General features: G+C 36.4%; 1 protein-coding gene across 2 annotated transcripts in view; it reads right to left on the reverse strand.

The window, feature by feature from the left end:
* Positions 1–3,887: 3,887 nt before the first annotated feature.
* LOC139741776 (heterogeneous nuclear ribonucleoprotein A/B-like) overlaps positions 3,888–12,456 on the reverse strand; it is a 41,860-nt gene continuing 33,291 nt past the window's right edge. Inside the window, exons 8-10 of one of the 2 annotated variants that reach the window (XM_071652364.1) lie at positions 9,739–9,960; positions 5,188–5,297; positions 3,888–4,685 (exon numbers count right to left, since the gene is read on the reverse strand). In XM_071652364.1, coding sequence (XP_071508465.1) covers positions 5,227–5,297; positions 9,739–9,960 — 293 coding nt within the window. In that variant the 3' untranslated portion in view covers positions 3,888–4,685; positions 5,188–5,226. The remainder of the gene's footprint in view (positions 4,686–5,187; positions 5,298–9,738; positions 9,961–12,456) is intronic. The other variant, XM_071652365.1, reaches the window with a different exon arrangement.

The following is a 12,456-nucleotide window of genomic DNA, read 5'->3' on the forward strand; positions in this document are numbered from 1 at the left end:
AATTCGCGAAAACAACATCTCGCGAAAATGTCAGTGACCTCCTCATTCGCGAAAATATCTGTATGCGAAAATAACAGCATATACAGTAAGCTATTACATTGCCATCCTGTTTCGGGGGGCCAGAAATTTATCTCACAACAAAATAAACTGCAAATTCCCGGAGAATACATAAACTTATTTGGGACCCAACGATTTGTCTCCTTGTAAGCAGAAGCTCATATTCAATGTCACTATAGCGGGATTAATTCCCCTGTATGTGCAAACAAGTCTATTAGGGCCAATAACCACAGTATAGTCAAGAGGTGATTCAATATCACGTGCATTGTACATGTTTTGCAATAAAAAAAATTGAACACAATGTACAGTATTTCCCTTCTGTTGCTGACATACCTCAGCTGTATATATTTTGAGTGATTTACATGTGCAAAGTACGTGTATCTGCATCACCAACCTGTTCTCTATTCCCTGGTGTTGGGTACCATGCCAATTGCTCAGTCACATAGACACAACCAGTAGCAGTAATGTAATGTGGCAATTTTGATAGACATGTACTATCCATTTTGTACCAACAACAGCCTCATTCATGTCAATCATGTGACCACTTGAAAGAAAAAGAACTAAAGATGTCAAATTCCAAGTAAATATACTCTGTCGAGGCCAGTCAGGCACTTACAACCCAGACTTAGAACAGAATCTTTCTGCCCTTTTGGTTCAGTTGACTATTCGTCTTCCTCTTGAGGATGAATTGGATTTACACAAGGTTAGCAATACATCATATGTGACTGCATGACAAAACCAACAAAAAGTCGCCGGAAATTGATTTTTAGTTAAGGGCAGATTCTGAAAGAGCAAACTCTAGGCTTTAAATGATGTATAATTCAATTCAAATGGGCTCTCCTCTCACTACAAACCTATCTAAATTTTGGAAAGAAAGCACATACTCTGGATAAGTGTGAACCGAGAAAAGAGGCTCTGAAGTACACAGTCTATTCAAGCGCTTAATCTTTACCAAACCATGCAAGCTGTGAGATAAATGGGACAAAAAACAGGATGTAAAGCACTGGAGTAACAACAATGAAGGGATTATGAGTTGAAGCTGAAATCGAGCGTGCTCTTTGAGCACATTTTGTCCATGATTAATGCAAACTTTCAGAGCAGTAGCATTGTCCCTTCTTAAGTTATTTAAGTTGAAAGTGCAGTGTGCAAAGGATTTTCAGGAAATGAAAAGGGGCCTCCAAGACATACTTGATCTCACTACTCTACAAAAATAAAAGGTTGTACAAAAACTGCTGAAAACACACTTTCATATTCATTTTATGATCCCAAACTTAGGAATAATGGAGAAGATGAATAGCTCTTTCAGAAGACATGAAAAACTAAAGACTGACTTGGTTGACCCGTATCACCTTTTTTGAGTCCCCACGTAAAATCAAGGGGTGCAACTTATGTTGGTTTTGTGATGCATGGTCACATGTATCGTGGAAATTTGTTCCTGTATGTTAAGTCATTTTCAATACAGTCAAACCTGTCTATAGCGGCCAACCAAGGGAAAAGGAGAAAAATGGCAATTCTAGATAGGTCGGTGGCCACTTTGAATTTCATAACTTGCATTGTATAATACATGTAGCATTAAAAATCAACTTATTCTTTAAAAAACAGTGAAAAAGTTTGCATGAGCAGATATAATATGGGGATTTTTTTTGCACAATTTACTACATTTTAAATCATCTTTTACCCTACTTCTGTTCCTTTGATAGGGCTCGGTAGAATTCACGCAATAATCATAGAAGGTAATGTATTTATGGCTCATTCAACAGTTCAGCTAAATTTTTGTGGCTGCTATATGCAGTTACACATTCACCACATGATACAAAATGAGTGGTTGCTGGCTGCGTTAGGCAGGTGACCACTATAAAAATGGGTCTATATTGAAGCGATTTCATGCAGGGGATTTTTCAATGGCTGCTATAAGTAGGTGGCCACTAAGACAGGTTTGACTGTACCTGAAATGTATCTGATGTCATGAAGTGTGTTCTATACATGTATGTAGCATCACATTGAAGCAACTGCCTCCACTCATCGATCCCTGCATCTTTCTTTTTCATGGCTCAGTACCAATGCTGCAAGATTCCACAGGCACACAACACAGACAGAACATGCTTTCATACACATGTACTCATACAAGTAATTACCTTCACATGTAGACCATTCCAAAGTTTATGTAAATGAACACTGCCATGTAAGCACCAAATCATTCTTGGCTATTTTCAGTGACATTCCAATTATGTCAAAGGCAGATTTGATGCAGATTGCTAGCCTCTGTCAGCTACCTCTGAATAACTGCTGACATGTCTCTGCACAATTTACAATCATTCTCTTGAAAATTATTGATACAGGTGACTCCCATTGTAAAGAAGTCCTCAGGATTGGCAGTTTTCTTTTGTCATCAAAATTTTGCTCTGGCCAAACAATAGTATAGTTATATAGAAGATAATCTTGGAACCTACATTTTTACTTTGTTGTATTGAGAATGTCATAACCATGTTTGTTATAACAGAAGTGCACTGTAGTAGGGTGTTTTTTAATAGAAGCACAAAGTATTATATTTACTATTGAAACAAATACATTGTACTAATAAAGCAGAATTTTATGACACCAAAGCAATTGTCACATGCTGAAATTACTCACAATTACTAATTTTTACTAATAGTTGGCAGCAATGATTTTGTAAGGAATCCTTTTCCATAAGGTATGGATCTACAGAAGTGATTTTGGCATCATAATTGTCCATGTGTCCCTAATCACAATTCACTGTTGGTCCACATTTGAAAGTATTTACTCAAGCTCACACATCCACAAAATCTGCAATCTCTCCTTGAGAAATTCTTGACACAATAAACCTCGATATCACACTACTCCACACATTCAAATCATTGTTGGTGTCAATTACGTTAGCTGATCTGGAAATGTCTTTATCCAAAGGGGTTTGTTTAAATTTGAAATTTAAAAAAACAGAACAAAATGAAACAAAGCTCCCATTACACTTAAAATTTTGGTTAACAATAAAAGAATAAATGAAACTCCCATTATACTTAAAAATATTGGCAAAAATAAAACTTAAGAATAAATTAAACTTAATATGTGAAGTTTTTAAAATAAGAGTCTTATTCATTTAGCTTTAAATTATTTATCATCAATGTCATATCATTGTTACTTGATTTGGTTTGGTTTTTAAAGGGAAAAAAAGGGAACAACAAGCCAATTAATCATTAAAAACATACAAATATCAATGCTTAATAGAAGTCTATAAACTATAGTAAATATTACAATGGTTCCTGAAGTAACAAGTATCTAACCTCTGGACAGTCTGCTCAAACAATTCCATAAAAGAGGAGGCAACCATTGTGTCATACACTCATATTCCAAGGACAAAAGTTCAAAGAACAAATGTCTTTCAGGCACAATTCAGTTTTTCATTTTTTTTTTTCATTTTCTTCACTTTTGTTATAAAAAACGTGATAAAAATGATTCAATAAAAATAAGAAACACCAATTTGGGCAGTCGCATATTTTGGCAAATAGCTTCAAAACACCTTGACCGTACATGGCCCTTTCAACATAAATACTGGAATGTGGCAAGTACCTACATCCTTCATTGTTGAAGACATTCAACCAAACTTCTGCAGTAATGTACCATAGTAAAGGTGATGGACTGTTGTTCAATATCATTGTTTATATATCTTATATGGGAGAACAGCGAATGTAAGTTATTAAGTATATTTTAAATCTATGTCATTTTGATGTTTACTTTAAAAAAAAAAATTCAAATGTTTAACAACAAAACTGAAAACATGGAGAATTTAAACACTGGCCTTTACAGGACTTCGGTTTAAAATGCCAATAGGAATGGAATTTTATTTTAACCACCGTTTTAAACTCAATCAAAAAGACTACATGAAATGAATGGAAGTAAACAAAAGGCCAAGCACTACAAAGAAAAAAAAAAATCACAATACAAAGCTTATAATTGCAAGAAAAATAGAACGAACATCAACAAGGCAATTATCAACCTATTATTTGTTAAACACACCATGGGGCAAAACATTATCTTTTTATTTTGTTAAGAAAAGTTGAATATTTGTGTTTCTTCGCCGTTGGTTTGAAAGAACACGATCCATCAATCGCAATTCTTCCAAAGGTTGGGTTGGGGGAAATAAAAGCTTGAGAATACCACTGCGTGATTCAGGTGCACAATCAAGAAACACTGTCTGACTCAAGAGATTTGCATTTTTCTTATTTTGTCAATTGTTGTTGTTGGTTTGCTTTGGTACAGATGAGCTAATTATACATTTCATTCACTGAATTGATTCACGATAACCGAGTCCCAACTTCCGAGTTTCACACGGATGAGGGCATATTACAAAGAGTCCTAGTCCCGCTGAGCCAGAATCACTTGCACACCTGTAGAAGGCTACATCGGTGCTCACTGCGTCATCCTAGCAAAACTCGGTGCCTTCTCCATCCATTGACACGCCAAGCCATCAGGAAGATAACATGTACAGCAATTCCACGTAAACTGTCGCCACTCCGCTCCCTATGTTTGTGTTCTCCCCACTTGCCCCTTTTTCTACAATCCTTGTTTTCTGAGAAGGACAAGCGCACTCTCTCCAGCAGTCCGTCGTTAATCTGTGTTGACAAAAATGCAGATCGACATTAGCTTTTGAAATTGAGACATCAAGCACTGTACATTCTTGACAAGTACGAGCATGCATTTTGTGTGTGTGCAATCAAAAACAAATCCAATGTGTCAGAGCCATGGTCCAGCAATCAAAGTACACAGGAAAATCAAGTGAAAAAAAGCAAAGATTAACAGCAAAAAACCTCAGTCACACTTGCAGAAAGAAACTGAAAGGATGATAACAAAAGAGTAGGATGCATTTTCACAGGATATGGTGCAAATGAAAAGAAATGAGATGAGATGAACACTGCTCATGTGTGAACAAAAGGTTCCTTGAAATAAAGACAAAAAAATAACTACTCCAGTTACTTAAATATCTGACTTTATGTGTACCCTTAAAAAGGAGGAATAAAAGTTAGAAGTTTGTGATGAAAACATATGACGGTGAATAGAAAATGAAGAACACACACACCTGTCTTATACAAGGAAATTTAAATTATTGACAAATACCTGATCATGGGTCCCTTTTCTTGGCCTTAAAACACGTCTTTAGCGAGAGTAGGGGTGGTGAAAGCTGCCCCCGCGACGATTAACTGGGGCTTTGCCGTGCCCTGATTGTTCTGCAGGTAGGGAAAGATTACAAATGGCCCTTCTGAGCAACAAGTTACTTTAACAAAATTGACATTTAAGAACTCTATAAAATGAATATAATAAAAATCCCTGATGTTATTCGAGAAGGGAGGTTGAGAGTATATTTATTGGGAACAGGTATGCTAACATGGGCTGGGTTGACTAAGGCTCTGGGACTACAGGTGGATGTTTGGGCAGGCGCTAAAAATGTTTGGACTACTAGTACTTAACCGCAGTTGTGATTTCAGTGTGATATGAGGCCATAGCATTCTAGTCCACTACAAGAATCCAGAAGAGGAAAAAAAATCTGCAGGTTGCTTGGAGATGCACACTACCTGAAAATTTCAAGTTCTAACTTCTACAACCCATTAAATTTCCTTCGTCAATAAAAAACTGGACTAATATAAGAGTCACCACACCCAGGAGAAACAAGTCAGTTGCTCCTATAGCATCTTCAGCGACAAGGATACAAAAATTCAATAAAATAAATAAATAAAAATATAATAAATATCACCATTCATCCCCACATGATCAGTGTTCTTCAAATCAAACAGATTTGCTTCATCTTTTTTTTTTTCCAAACGTCCGTCTTGTCACTGACTTTCTTTTTTCTTTTTTTCTTTTCTTTTTTGCTCTCTCTCTCTCTTTATGTGCAGTATCTTTACTGAAAGACACCAAAGGACAGAAAACCATGAGAAATAAACCAAGAAGAGAAAGAACTTTGCAAAAAGTTTGATTTTTAGGGGTGAGGTGGGGATCTCAGCGATGACACAAATTATTATGATAGGGAGGGCGGGATCAGCCATGCATAAGACATTCGCAAAGCCACGGCAGGCACAGTATGAACTATTTAGTCATGCAAAAACTTTGCGCCTCAAAGTATATAGTAGCAACAATGAAAAATGCATAAGATTGATGGAGTGCACACCTGGATTAGTATAAGTAAAGCTACAGAAACTAAGCATAAAATGCAACGAAATATGCACCTGCATTCCCTCATCAATTCAATTAACTAATTTACTAATTTACTGTCTCATCTCTGTTTCAATTTTACAATATCTCATTAGTGCATAATTTTTTTCTTAATCTGTTTTTAATGCCTGAAGTTCTTGGAATATAAACTTTCTGCCCTGTCTGATGCTCCCCCCCCCCCCCCAAAAAAAAGATCAATTAAAGGCTTTTTGCATTACATGAGCAGTGATTAAAAAATTTGACTTCGGAATTCTCACATCTGACCTCATATTCCCCCTTCAGACGGTACGAAAATTTCTTTCATTGAGCATGATAATAATCTCTATTGCAAGAATCGCAATTGTAATCAGGATATATGTTTTATAAGTCTGAAAGCAAATGATTGTAATCACAATTCTGGAATCATGATCGGCAAATTGAAGTCTGAGAGGCATTTTCAAATCATAATTTGCTCAATTCGTGGTGCGCGCTTCTGGTCTTGAAGGCTTGACCTCCACACATGATTCAAGGTGGAGTTTAGCTACAGTAGACCCAATATTTACTTCTACCAACAGACCGCACAAAATGTCATGCAACTGGCCTGTGCTGCACTAGGTAGTGAGCACTTTCTGAGTTTGATTTACAGGTCACGAAGCTTGCATCTCCAAAACTTATAACAAGATTACAAATACAAGTTATAAACATGATTACAAGAGGTTTTCCTTTGTCATCTGAAAGCAAAGCGCTCATTATTTTTTTTCTTTGAACTATCGAGTGTCTGAAAGGTCTGTAACTTAATCTATTACACAATTGCAACTGCGATTCATAAAGATGATTAAAAGATACATATTTTCAATTATCTTAAGGAGTTGGTGAGCTTGTGAAGTAGTGTTAAGGTCCATACAATGAGTAAGGGAAAAAAATTTATTTTTGAAAATAAACCCTCACCAATAACTGCTTGACCAGGCTTTCATCACACACTTTAATGGATTTTGATAAGTCTTTGAATTAATGTCTAAAATCTTAATCTCTACTACTAGCCTTACAAACCTGCCATCTTTCCTTGTCACACAATTTATCTTTGAATGACCCATCGGTAATGATCAAGTTGCAAGACTTTCATTGTTGCAAACAAATGAAATTATGCTCACATCAACATACACACACACACACACACACACACACACAGGGGAAAAAATCAGTCTCAAGTAATGTGTACATTAGGCATGAAAGTTGAATGTAATCAGTACTGTAGACTTGACAACTAATAAACTTAATTGTTCAAAATGATTCAATAAATCAATTGCAATTCATGTTTTCTTAGATTATTTCAATAGATTAAGTTCATGTTCTAATGAGATATTATGATGTAAAAAAGTCCTTTAAGGTTGGAAAGACAGGTAAACACAATATTCCACATAGAGATCTGTAATTAGTTTCCAAATTTTGACAAAATGATTCTGGTGATCTTTGTTTAAGCTAGCAAGTCATGATCTGGGGGCATCAGCCATTCATACAATTATCTGGTCTGCTTTTTCTAACAGCCAGAAACGTAAGTTAAACAAATGCAAGCTTGAAAATTCCTGGCAGAACTCTAATTGATTACGTTTTCCTGTTATGTTGCCATGTACTGAATAACACAAGTGAAACAAATGTATTACTATATATATATATATATATATTTTTTTTTTTTTGGCACTGTTTTGTTGTCCCCGCTCCCAATTAATTTCTAATCAGATAAAGAGGCCCTATGTTCTAGTTACAAGCAACATAGGTGCATTCAGTACATGGTCGGCCACCGAATTACAACTAGCAGTCACATAAACATAGCTTTCGGCAATTTGGGCCTTTTATTTGATTTCATATAATTGATTAGTTGATATCATGAGCTATAGTACCCTCCTGAGAAACCAGACTTCAACAGGGGGCATCACTAGAAGGGGAATCATATGCCTTTAAATACTATTACAGGTCGCTCCTGCCAAACCATATACTTTCACGGTGAACAGAGAAAGGAAGTCATTATTATTATTATTATTATTATTACTATTATTTATAGTGCGCTTTTCCCACAAGGCCCAAAGCGCTTACAATCAATTCAAAACATGTACGACAGTATGTATAATTGGATAAATGTTATATATACAGCTACGAACTAGTTGCTACTGAAAAGATGTGTTTTCAAGGCTTTTTTGAACACACTGACTGATGGAGACTGTCTAACGGTAAGTGGTAAATTGTTCCAGTGCTTTGAAGCAAACACAGTAAATGTCCTATCACCGGCTAAGGTGCGAGTAACAGAGTATGTGAGACGAAGTGGATCACTAGATGACCTCAAATTTCTAGTAGGTGTATATAAAGTCAAACAGGCGTCTAAATATTTCGGAGCTTGATCGTTAAGGATTTTATAAACAAACAAAACTAATTTGAAAATTATCCGTTGCTTCAAAGGAAGCCAGTGCAACGACTTCAGAAGTGGCTGAGATGGGTAGTCCCTAGAAACCTGAAACACTAATCGGGCTGCCCAATTTTGAAGTCGCTGCACACGATCCAGTTGAGTTTAAGTCATTACAATGTTGAGCCTATAATGTGATCATAAGGTTGGTATATAGGTCTGTATTACAACCCTTGAAGCTTTGTAGATTTTGAGAATATTTCTCATTATGACAGACTAGGGATCCGATAATGTGATGAATGGATGATGCATAATTCAAGTTATTCAATTACTTATATTTACAGCTGATATTACTCTATGATCCTCGAAATCACATCTGCTCATGTTCATATTTGTTAGACTGCCTTGTACTGGCATAAATTGTAGTAAGCTTGACAGTCTGTTGTCAAATACTGCTTTGAGGACAATATTGCCAAATTTCAAAATATTATCTTGATATTATCAAAACCAGACCTAAACTTGAACAGCTGTTGTCTTTTTTTTTAAATCAAACCTTTTTCTTACAATGTCTGCTTAAATTTCATTAAATGTATTACGACTCGTTCAGTATCAGAAATTAAGCTTTCAACCTAGTTCCTCGGAATTATGACCAGTCATTTAATTGCAAATTTAAAATAATATCTCGATATCATGTATACCAAGAACTGATATCAAGCAACTACATATAAGAATGCTTTCAGCATTACTGGCAGAAGCCTCTAAATGTTACTTTCCATTACACAAAGCTAGGAGAAAATTGCCTTCCACGGCTAAGAAGACTTGAACTGAGATGTGTTTGTTGACAAGTGTTGTGTTCATTTTATACATTTATCATAACATGAGGATGACAATGATTATAATGAATGACTAAATGATAAATGGAGCCAAATTTGTTACTTAATTGATTCAATTCTGGCATGAAGTCATATTAATCTTAGTATGCATGCATTTTTTTTTAACCAATTCAATACTGCGACACCACCAAGACAAAATATATGCATACACACGAAAGAAAATGGACAATCAACAACCTTTTTTTTATTTACCATATCCACTGTAGCCACCGCCACTGCCGTACATGTTGTTTCCGTATCCATAGCCACCGTGCCCACCACTGTAGTCTCCGTAGCCACCACCGTACTGACTGTAGTTTGGGCCATAGTCATAGCCGCTGCCTCCGTATCCTTGGTAACCACCACCGTGGTTGGGGCCATAGTTGAAGTTTCCACCATATCCACCTCCTCCGCCGCCATATGGACCATAGAAGCCTGAAAAGGGGGGGGGGGGGGGGGGGTCAGTGGCATGGTGTGCATTAACATTTTGAAGCATAACATTGCTATTTTGCTTCTTAATCCTATTTCTGTCACATAAGGTGAAGCCATTTTGCAGTGCACAGACTCAAGATTGTTGATGGCCATTTCTGAATGTTATTATTGACATTAATGTGTCTTTTATACATCATTTGAAAGCTTATGGTCTGAACTTTCATATTGCATAATAACCTGAGTGAGGTCACTCTCAAATTTAAAGTAGGACCCCTTCTTATGTCACATAATTATCTTTGCAGAATTATTTTCTTCACCTTACCACCTCATTTTTTCACACATGTGCTCTTGTATCACAAAAAAGTCTCATAAATGTTGTAGAGAATTTATGCAGCTTTCAGATATGATTTTTTTTCATCAATAGCATTAGTACTTTTGATTTTATCAACAAAAGTCTGTGGAAATTACAACCTAGATTTCACAAATTTTGTGTACTGTAATTTCTGATTTTATAAATGAAATGTTGGTCTGAAAGTAGTAGGTCTGAAAGTGTGTTTGTATATGTGACCGTGCACCATAAAACGAACATAAAGTCGCACACACTGATTTTGCGTGAGGACTGAAAATAAGTGAAATGGGTCAACCTAGCCGAACTTCACTTTTTCATATTTTCTGAAAGAGCGGGTCTTCTTTTACATTATGCTAAAATTTAGTATCATAAAACAGGCAGGAAAGTGTGTTTTTTAGCAGTTTATGTCGAACATTTTTGGTAAAATAGTGTGATTAGGTGTGTCTTTAGAATCCCTTTTTCATTTCTGAAAAAACCTTGTCCACACTCTTCACTTTTCAACTCTAATAACTTTTGAAAGGATAGTGCTACTGCTTTGAAAGTTGGCATTAATTATGGACAGAAAGTGTTAATAAGGCATGCTTAATTTCATTTTAATCTGATAATCCCTTCATTGTTGTTACTCTGGTGGTTTACTTCCTGTTTTTTGTCCCATTCATCGCACAGCCAGCACGGTTTGGTAAAGATTAAGCACTTGAATAGACACTGTACTTCAGAGCCTCTTTTCTCAGTTCACACTTTTCCTGAGTTTGTGCTTTCTTTCCAATATTTAGATAGGTTAGGAGAGTCCATTTGATTTGAGTCATACATCATTTTAAAGCTTAAAGTCTGCTCTTTCAGAATATGGTCTTAACTAAAAATTCATGTCTGGCGACTTTTTGTTTGTTTTGAGGTGCAGGGTCACATATAGTCAAGCTGAAAATATAAATTAAATTGTGCTTTTTAGATAAAGATTTTCCATGTCATATAATATTGCCACGATACGATCATAATCAAAGGGTTAAAATTGTCATTCAAAATATCAAGTCTTCAGAGTGTCCATTCCAGTCGAGTATAATGCAAGTCTACAACTCTCTGCACTCTCCTCAGTGAAACAGACCTGAACTATCACTGCACTCATTTTCTTTATGATCAACCTGCATTGAACTGTAGTTTCACATAGTGACAGTTTCTTATGTAAGAATGATAAACAGTCAAACATACCCCAACTTCAAAACTATGCAGCTTCAAGCAGCATGTAGGAGGCTACTGTGACCCTATTGCTCCTTACACCTGCCCCGCCGCTGGCCCTGGCTAACACAACTCGAGACCCATTGCACTGGTGTTAGTGCTGAATGCTGACAGTTAAAACTGCTGCACTGAATGTGGAGTATTCATCCATTCTATAGATATTCATGAGGCTGATATTCCTGCAATTATACCCCTTCACAGAATATGAAAATGTTAAAATCCCTTTCCTGAATGTTTTCACATATTTTACTATTTTTACTTACATAAAATAGGCAGAAACTGCCCCATGTGTGCGATCTTTACATCGCACAGGGCAATCTTTATAACAGTCCCACATATATAGATTCGTGTAAGTTCTCCACACAAGAAGCCTATGGCATAACTGTACACAACAAATTGTGGTCTGAATGCAAATAAACATGGACAGGGTCACAACTTCTTGGACTTTGAGAAAGCTATCTTGATTTGTTGAAGGTGGGGAAGCTTTTTTGACACTAGTTTTAGTTTCCTTACACTGTCAGCCAATTACAAATGAGTTTATAGAGTGGTAGCACCAAAGCCTTTTGAGTAATCTGTCGATCAAAATAGAAGACGACTGAATCGGCCGGAGCAATGGCGGTGCAGGCTTTGGGCCGATTAAATCGGCCTGCGACAGAGATAGGGTTAAAATGGAATACAGTGAAACCCCGTTATAACAAGTTCGGTTATAACGCGGAACCGCTTATAACGAGGTGATCGCATCGGTCCCGTTTTCCTTTGCGTGTAAACCTATGGCAGAACGAATCGGTTATAACGAGTTCGGTTATGACGAGATTCCGGTTCTAACAAGGACATTTTCGGTGCATCATGATAAAGAAAATCATAAGCAATTTGATCGGATACGAGGAGGTTCCATTTCTTGACCTGCCATTTTCAAACAC

Source organism: Diadema antillarum, unplaced genomic scaffold (assembly GCF_040938485.1).
Source record: "Diadema antillarum isolate AM-2024a unplaced genomic scaffold, OU_Dant_1.0 seq00000953_RagTag, whole genome shotgun sequence".
In the NCBI taxonomy this organism is placed as follows: domain Eukaryota; kingdom Metazoa; phylum Echinodermata; class Echinoidea; order Diadematoida; family Diadematidae; genus Diadema; species Diadema antillarum.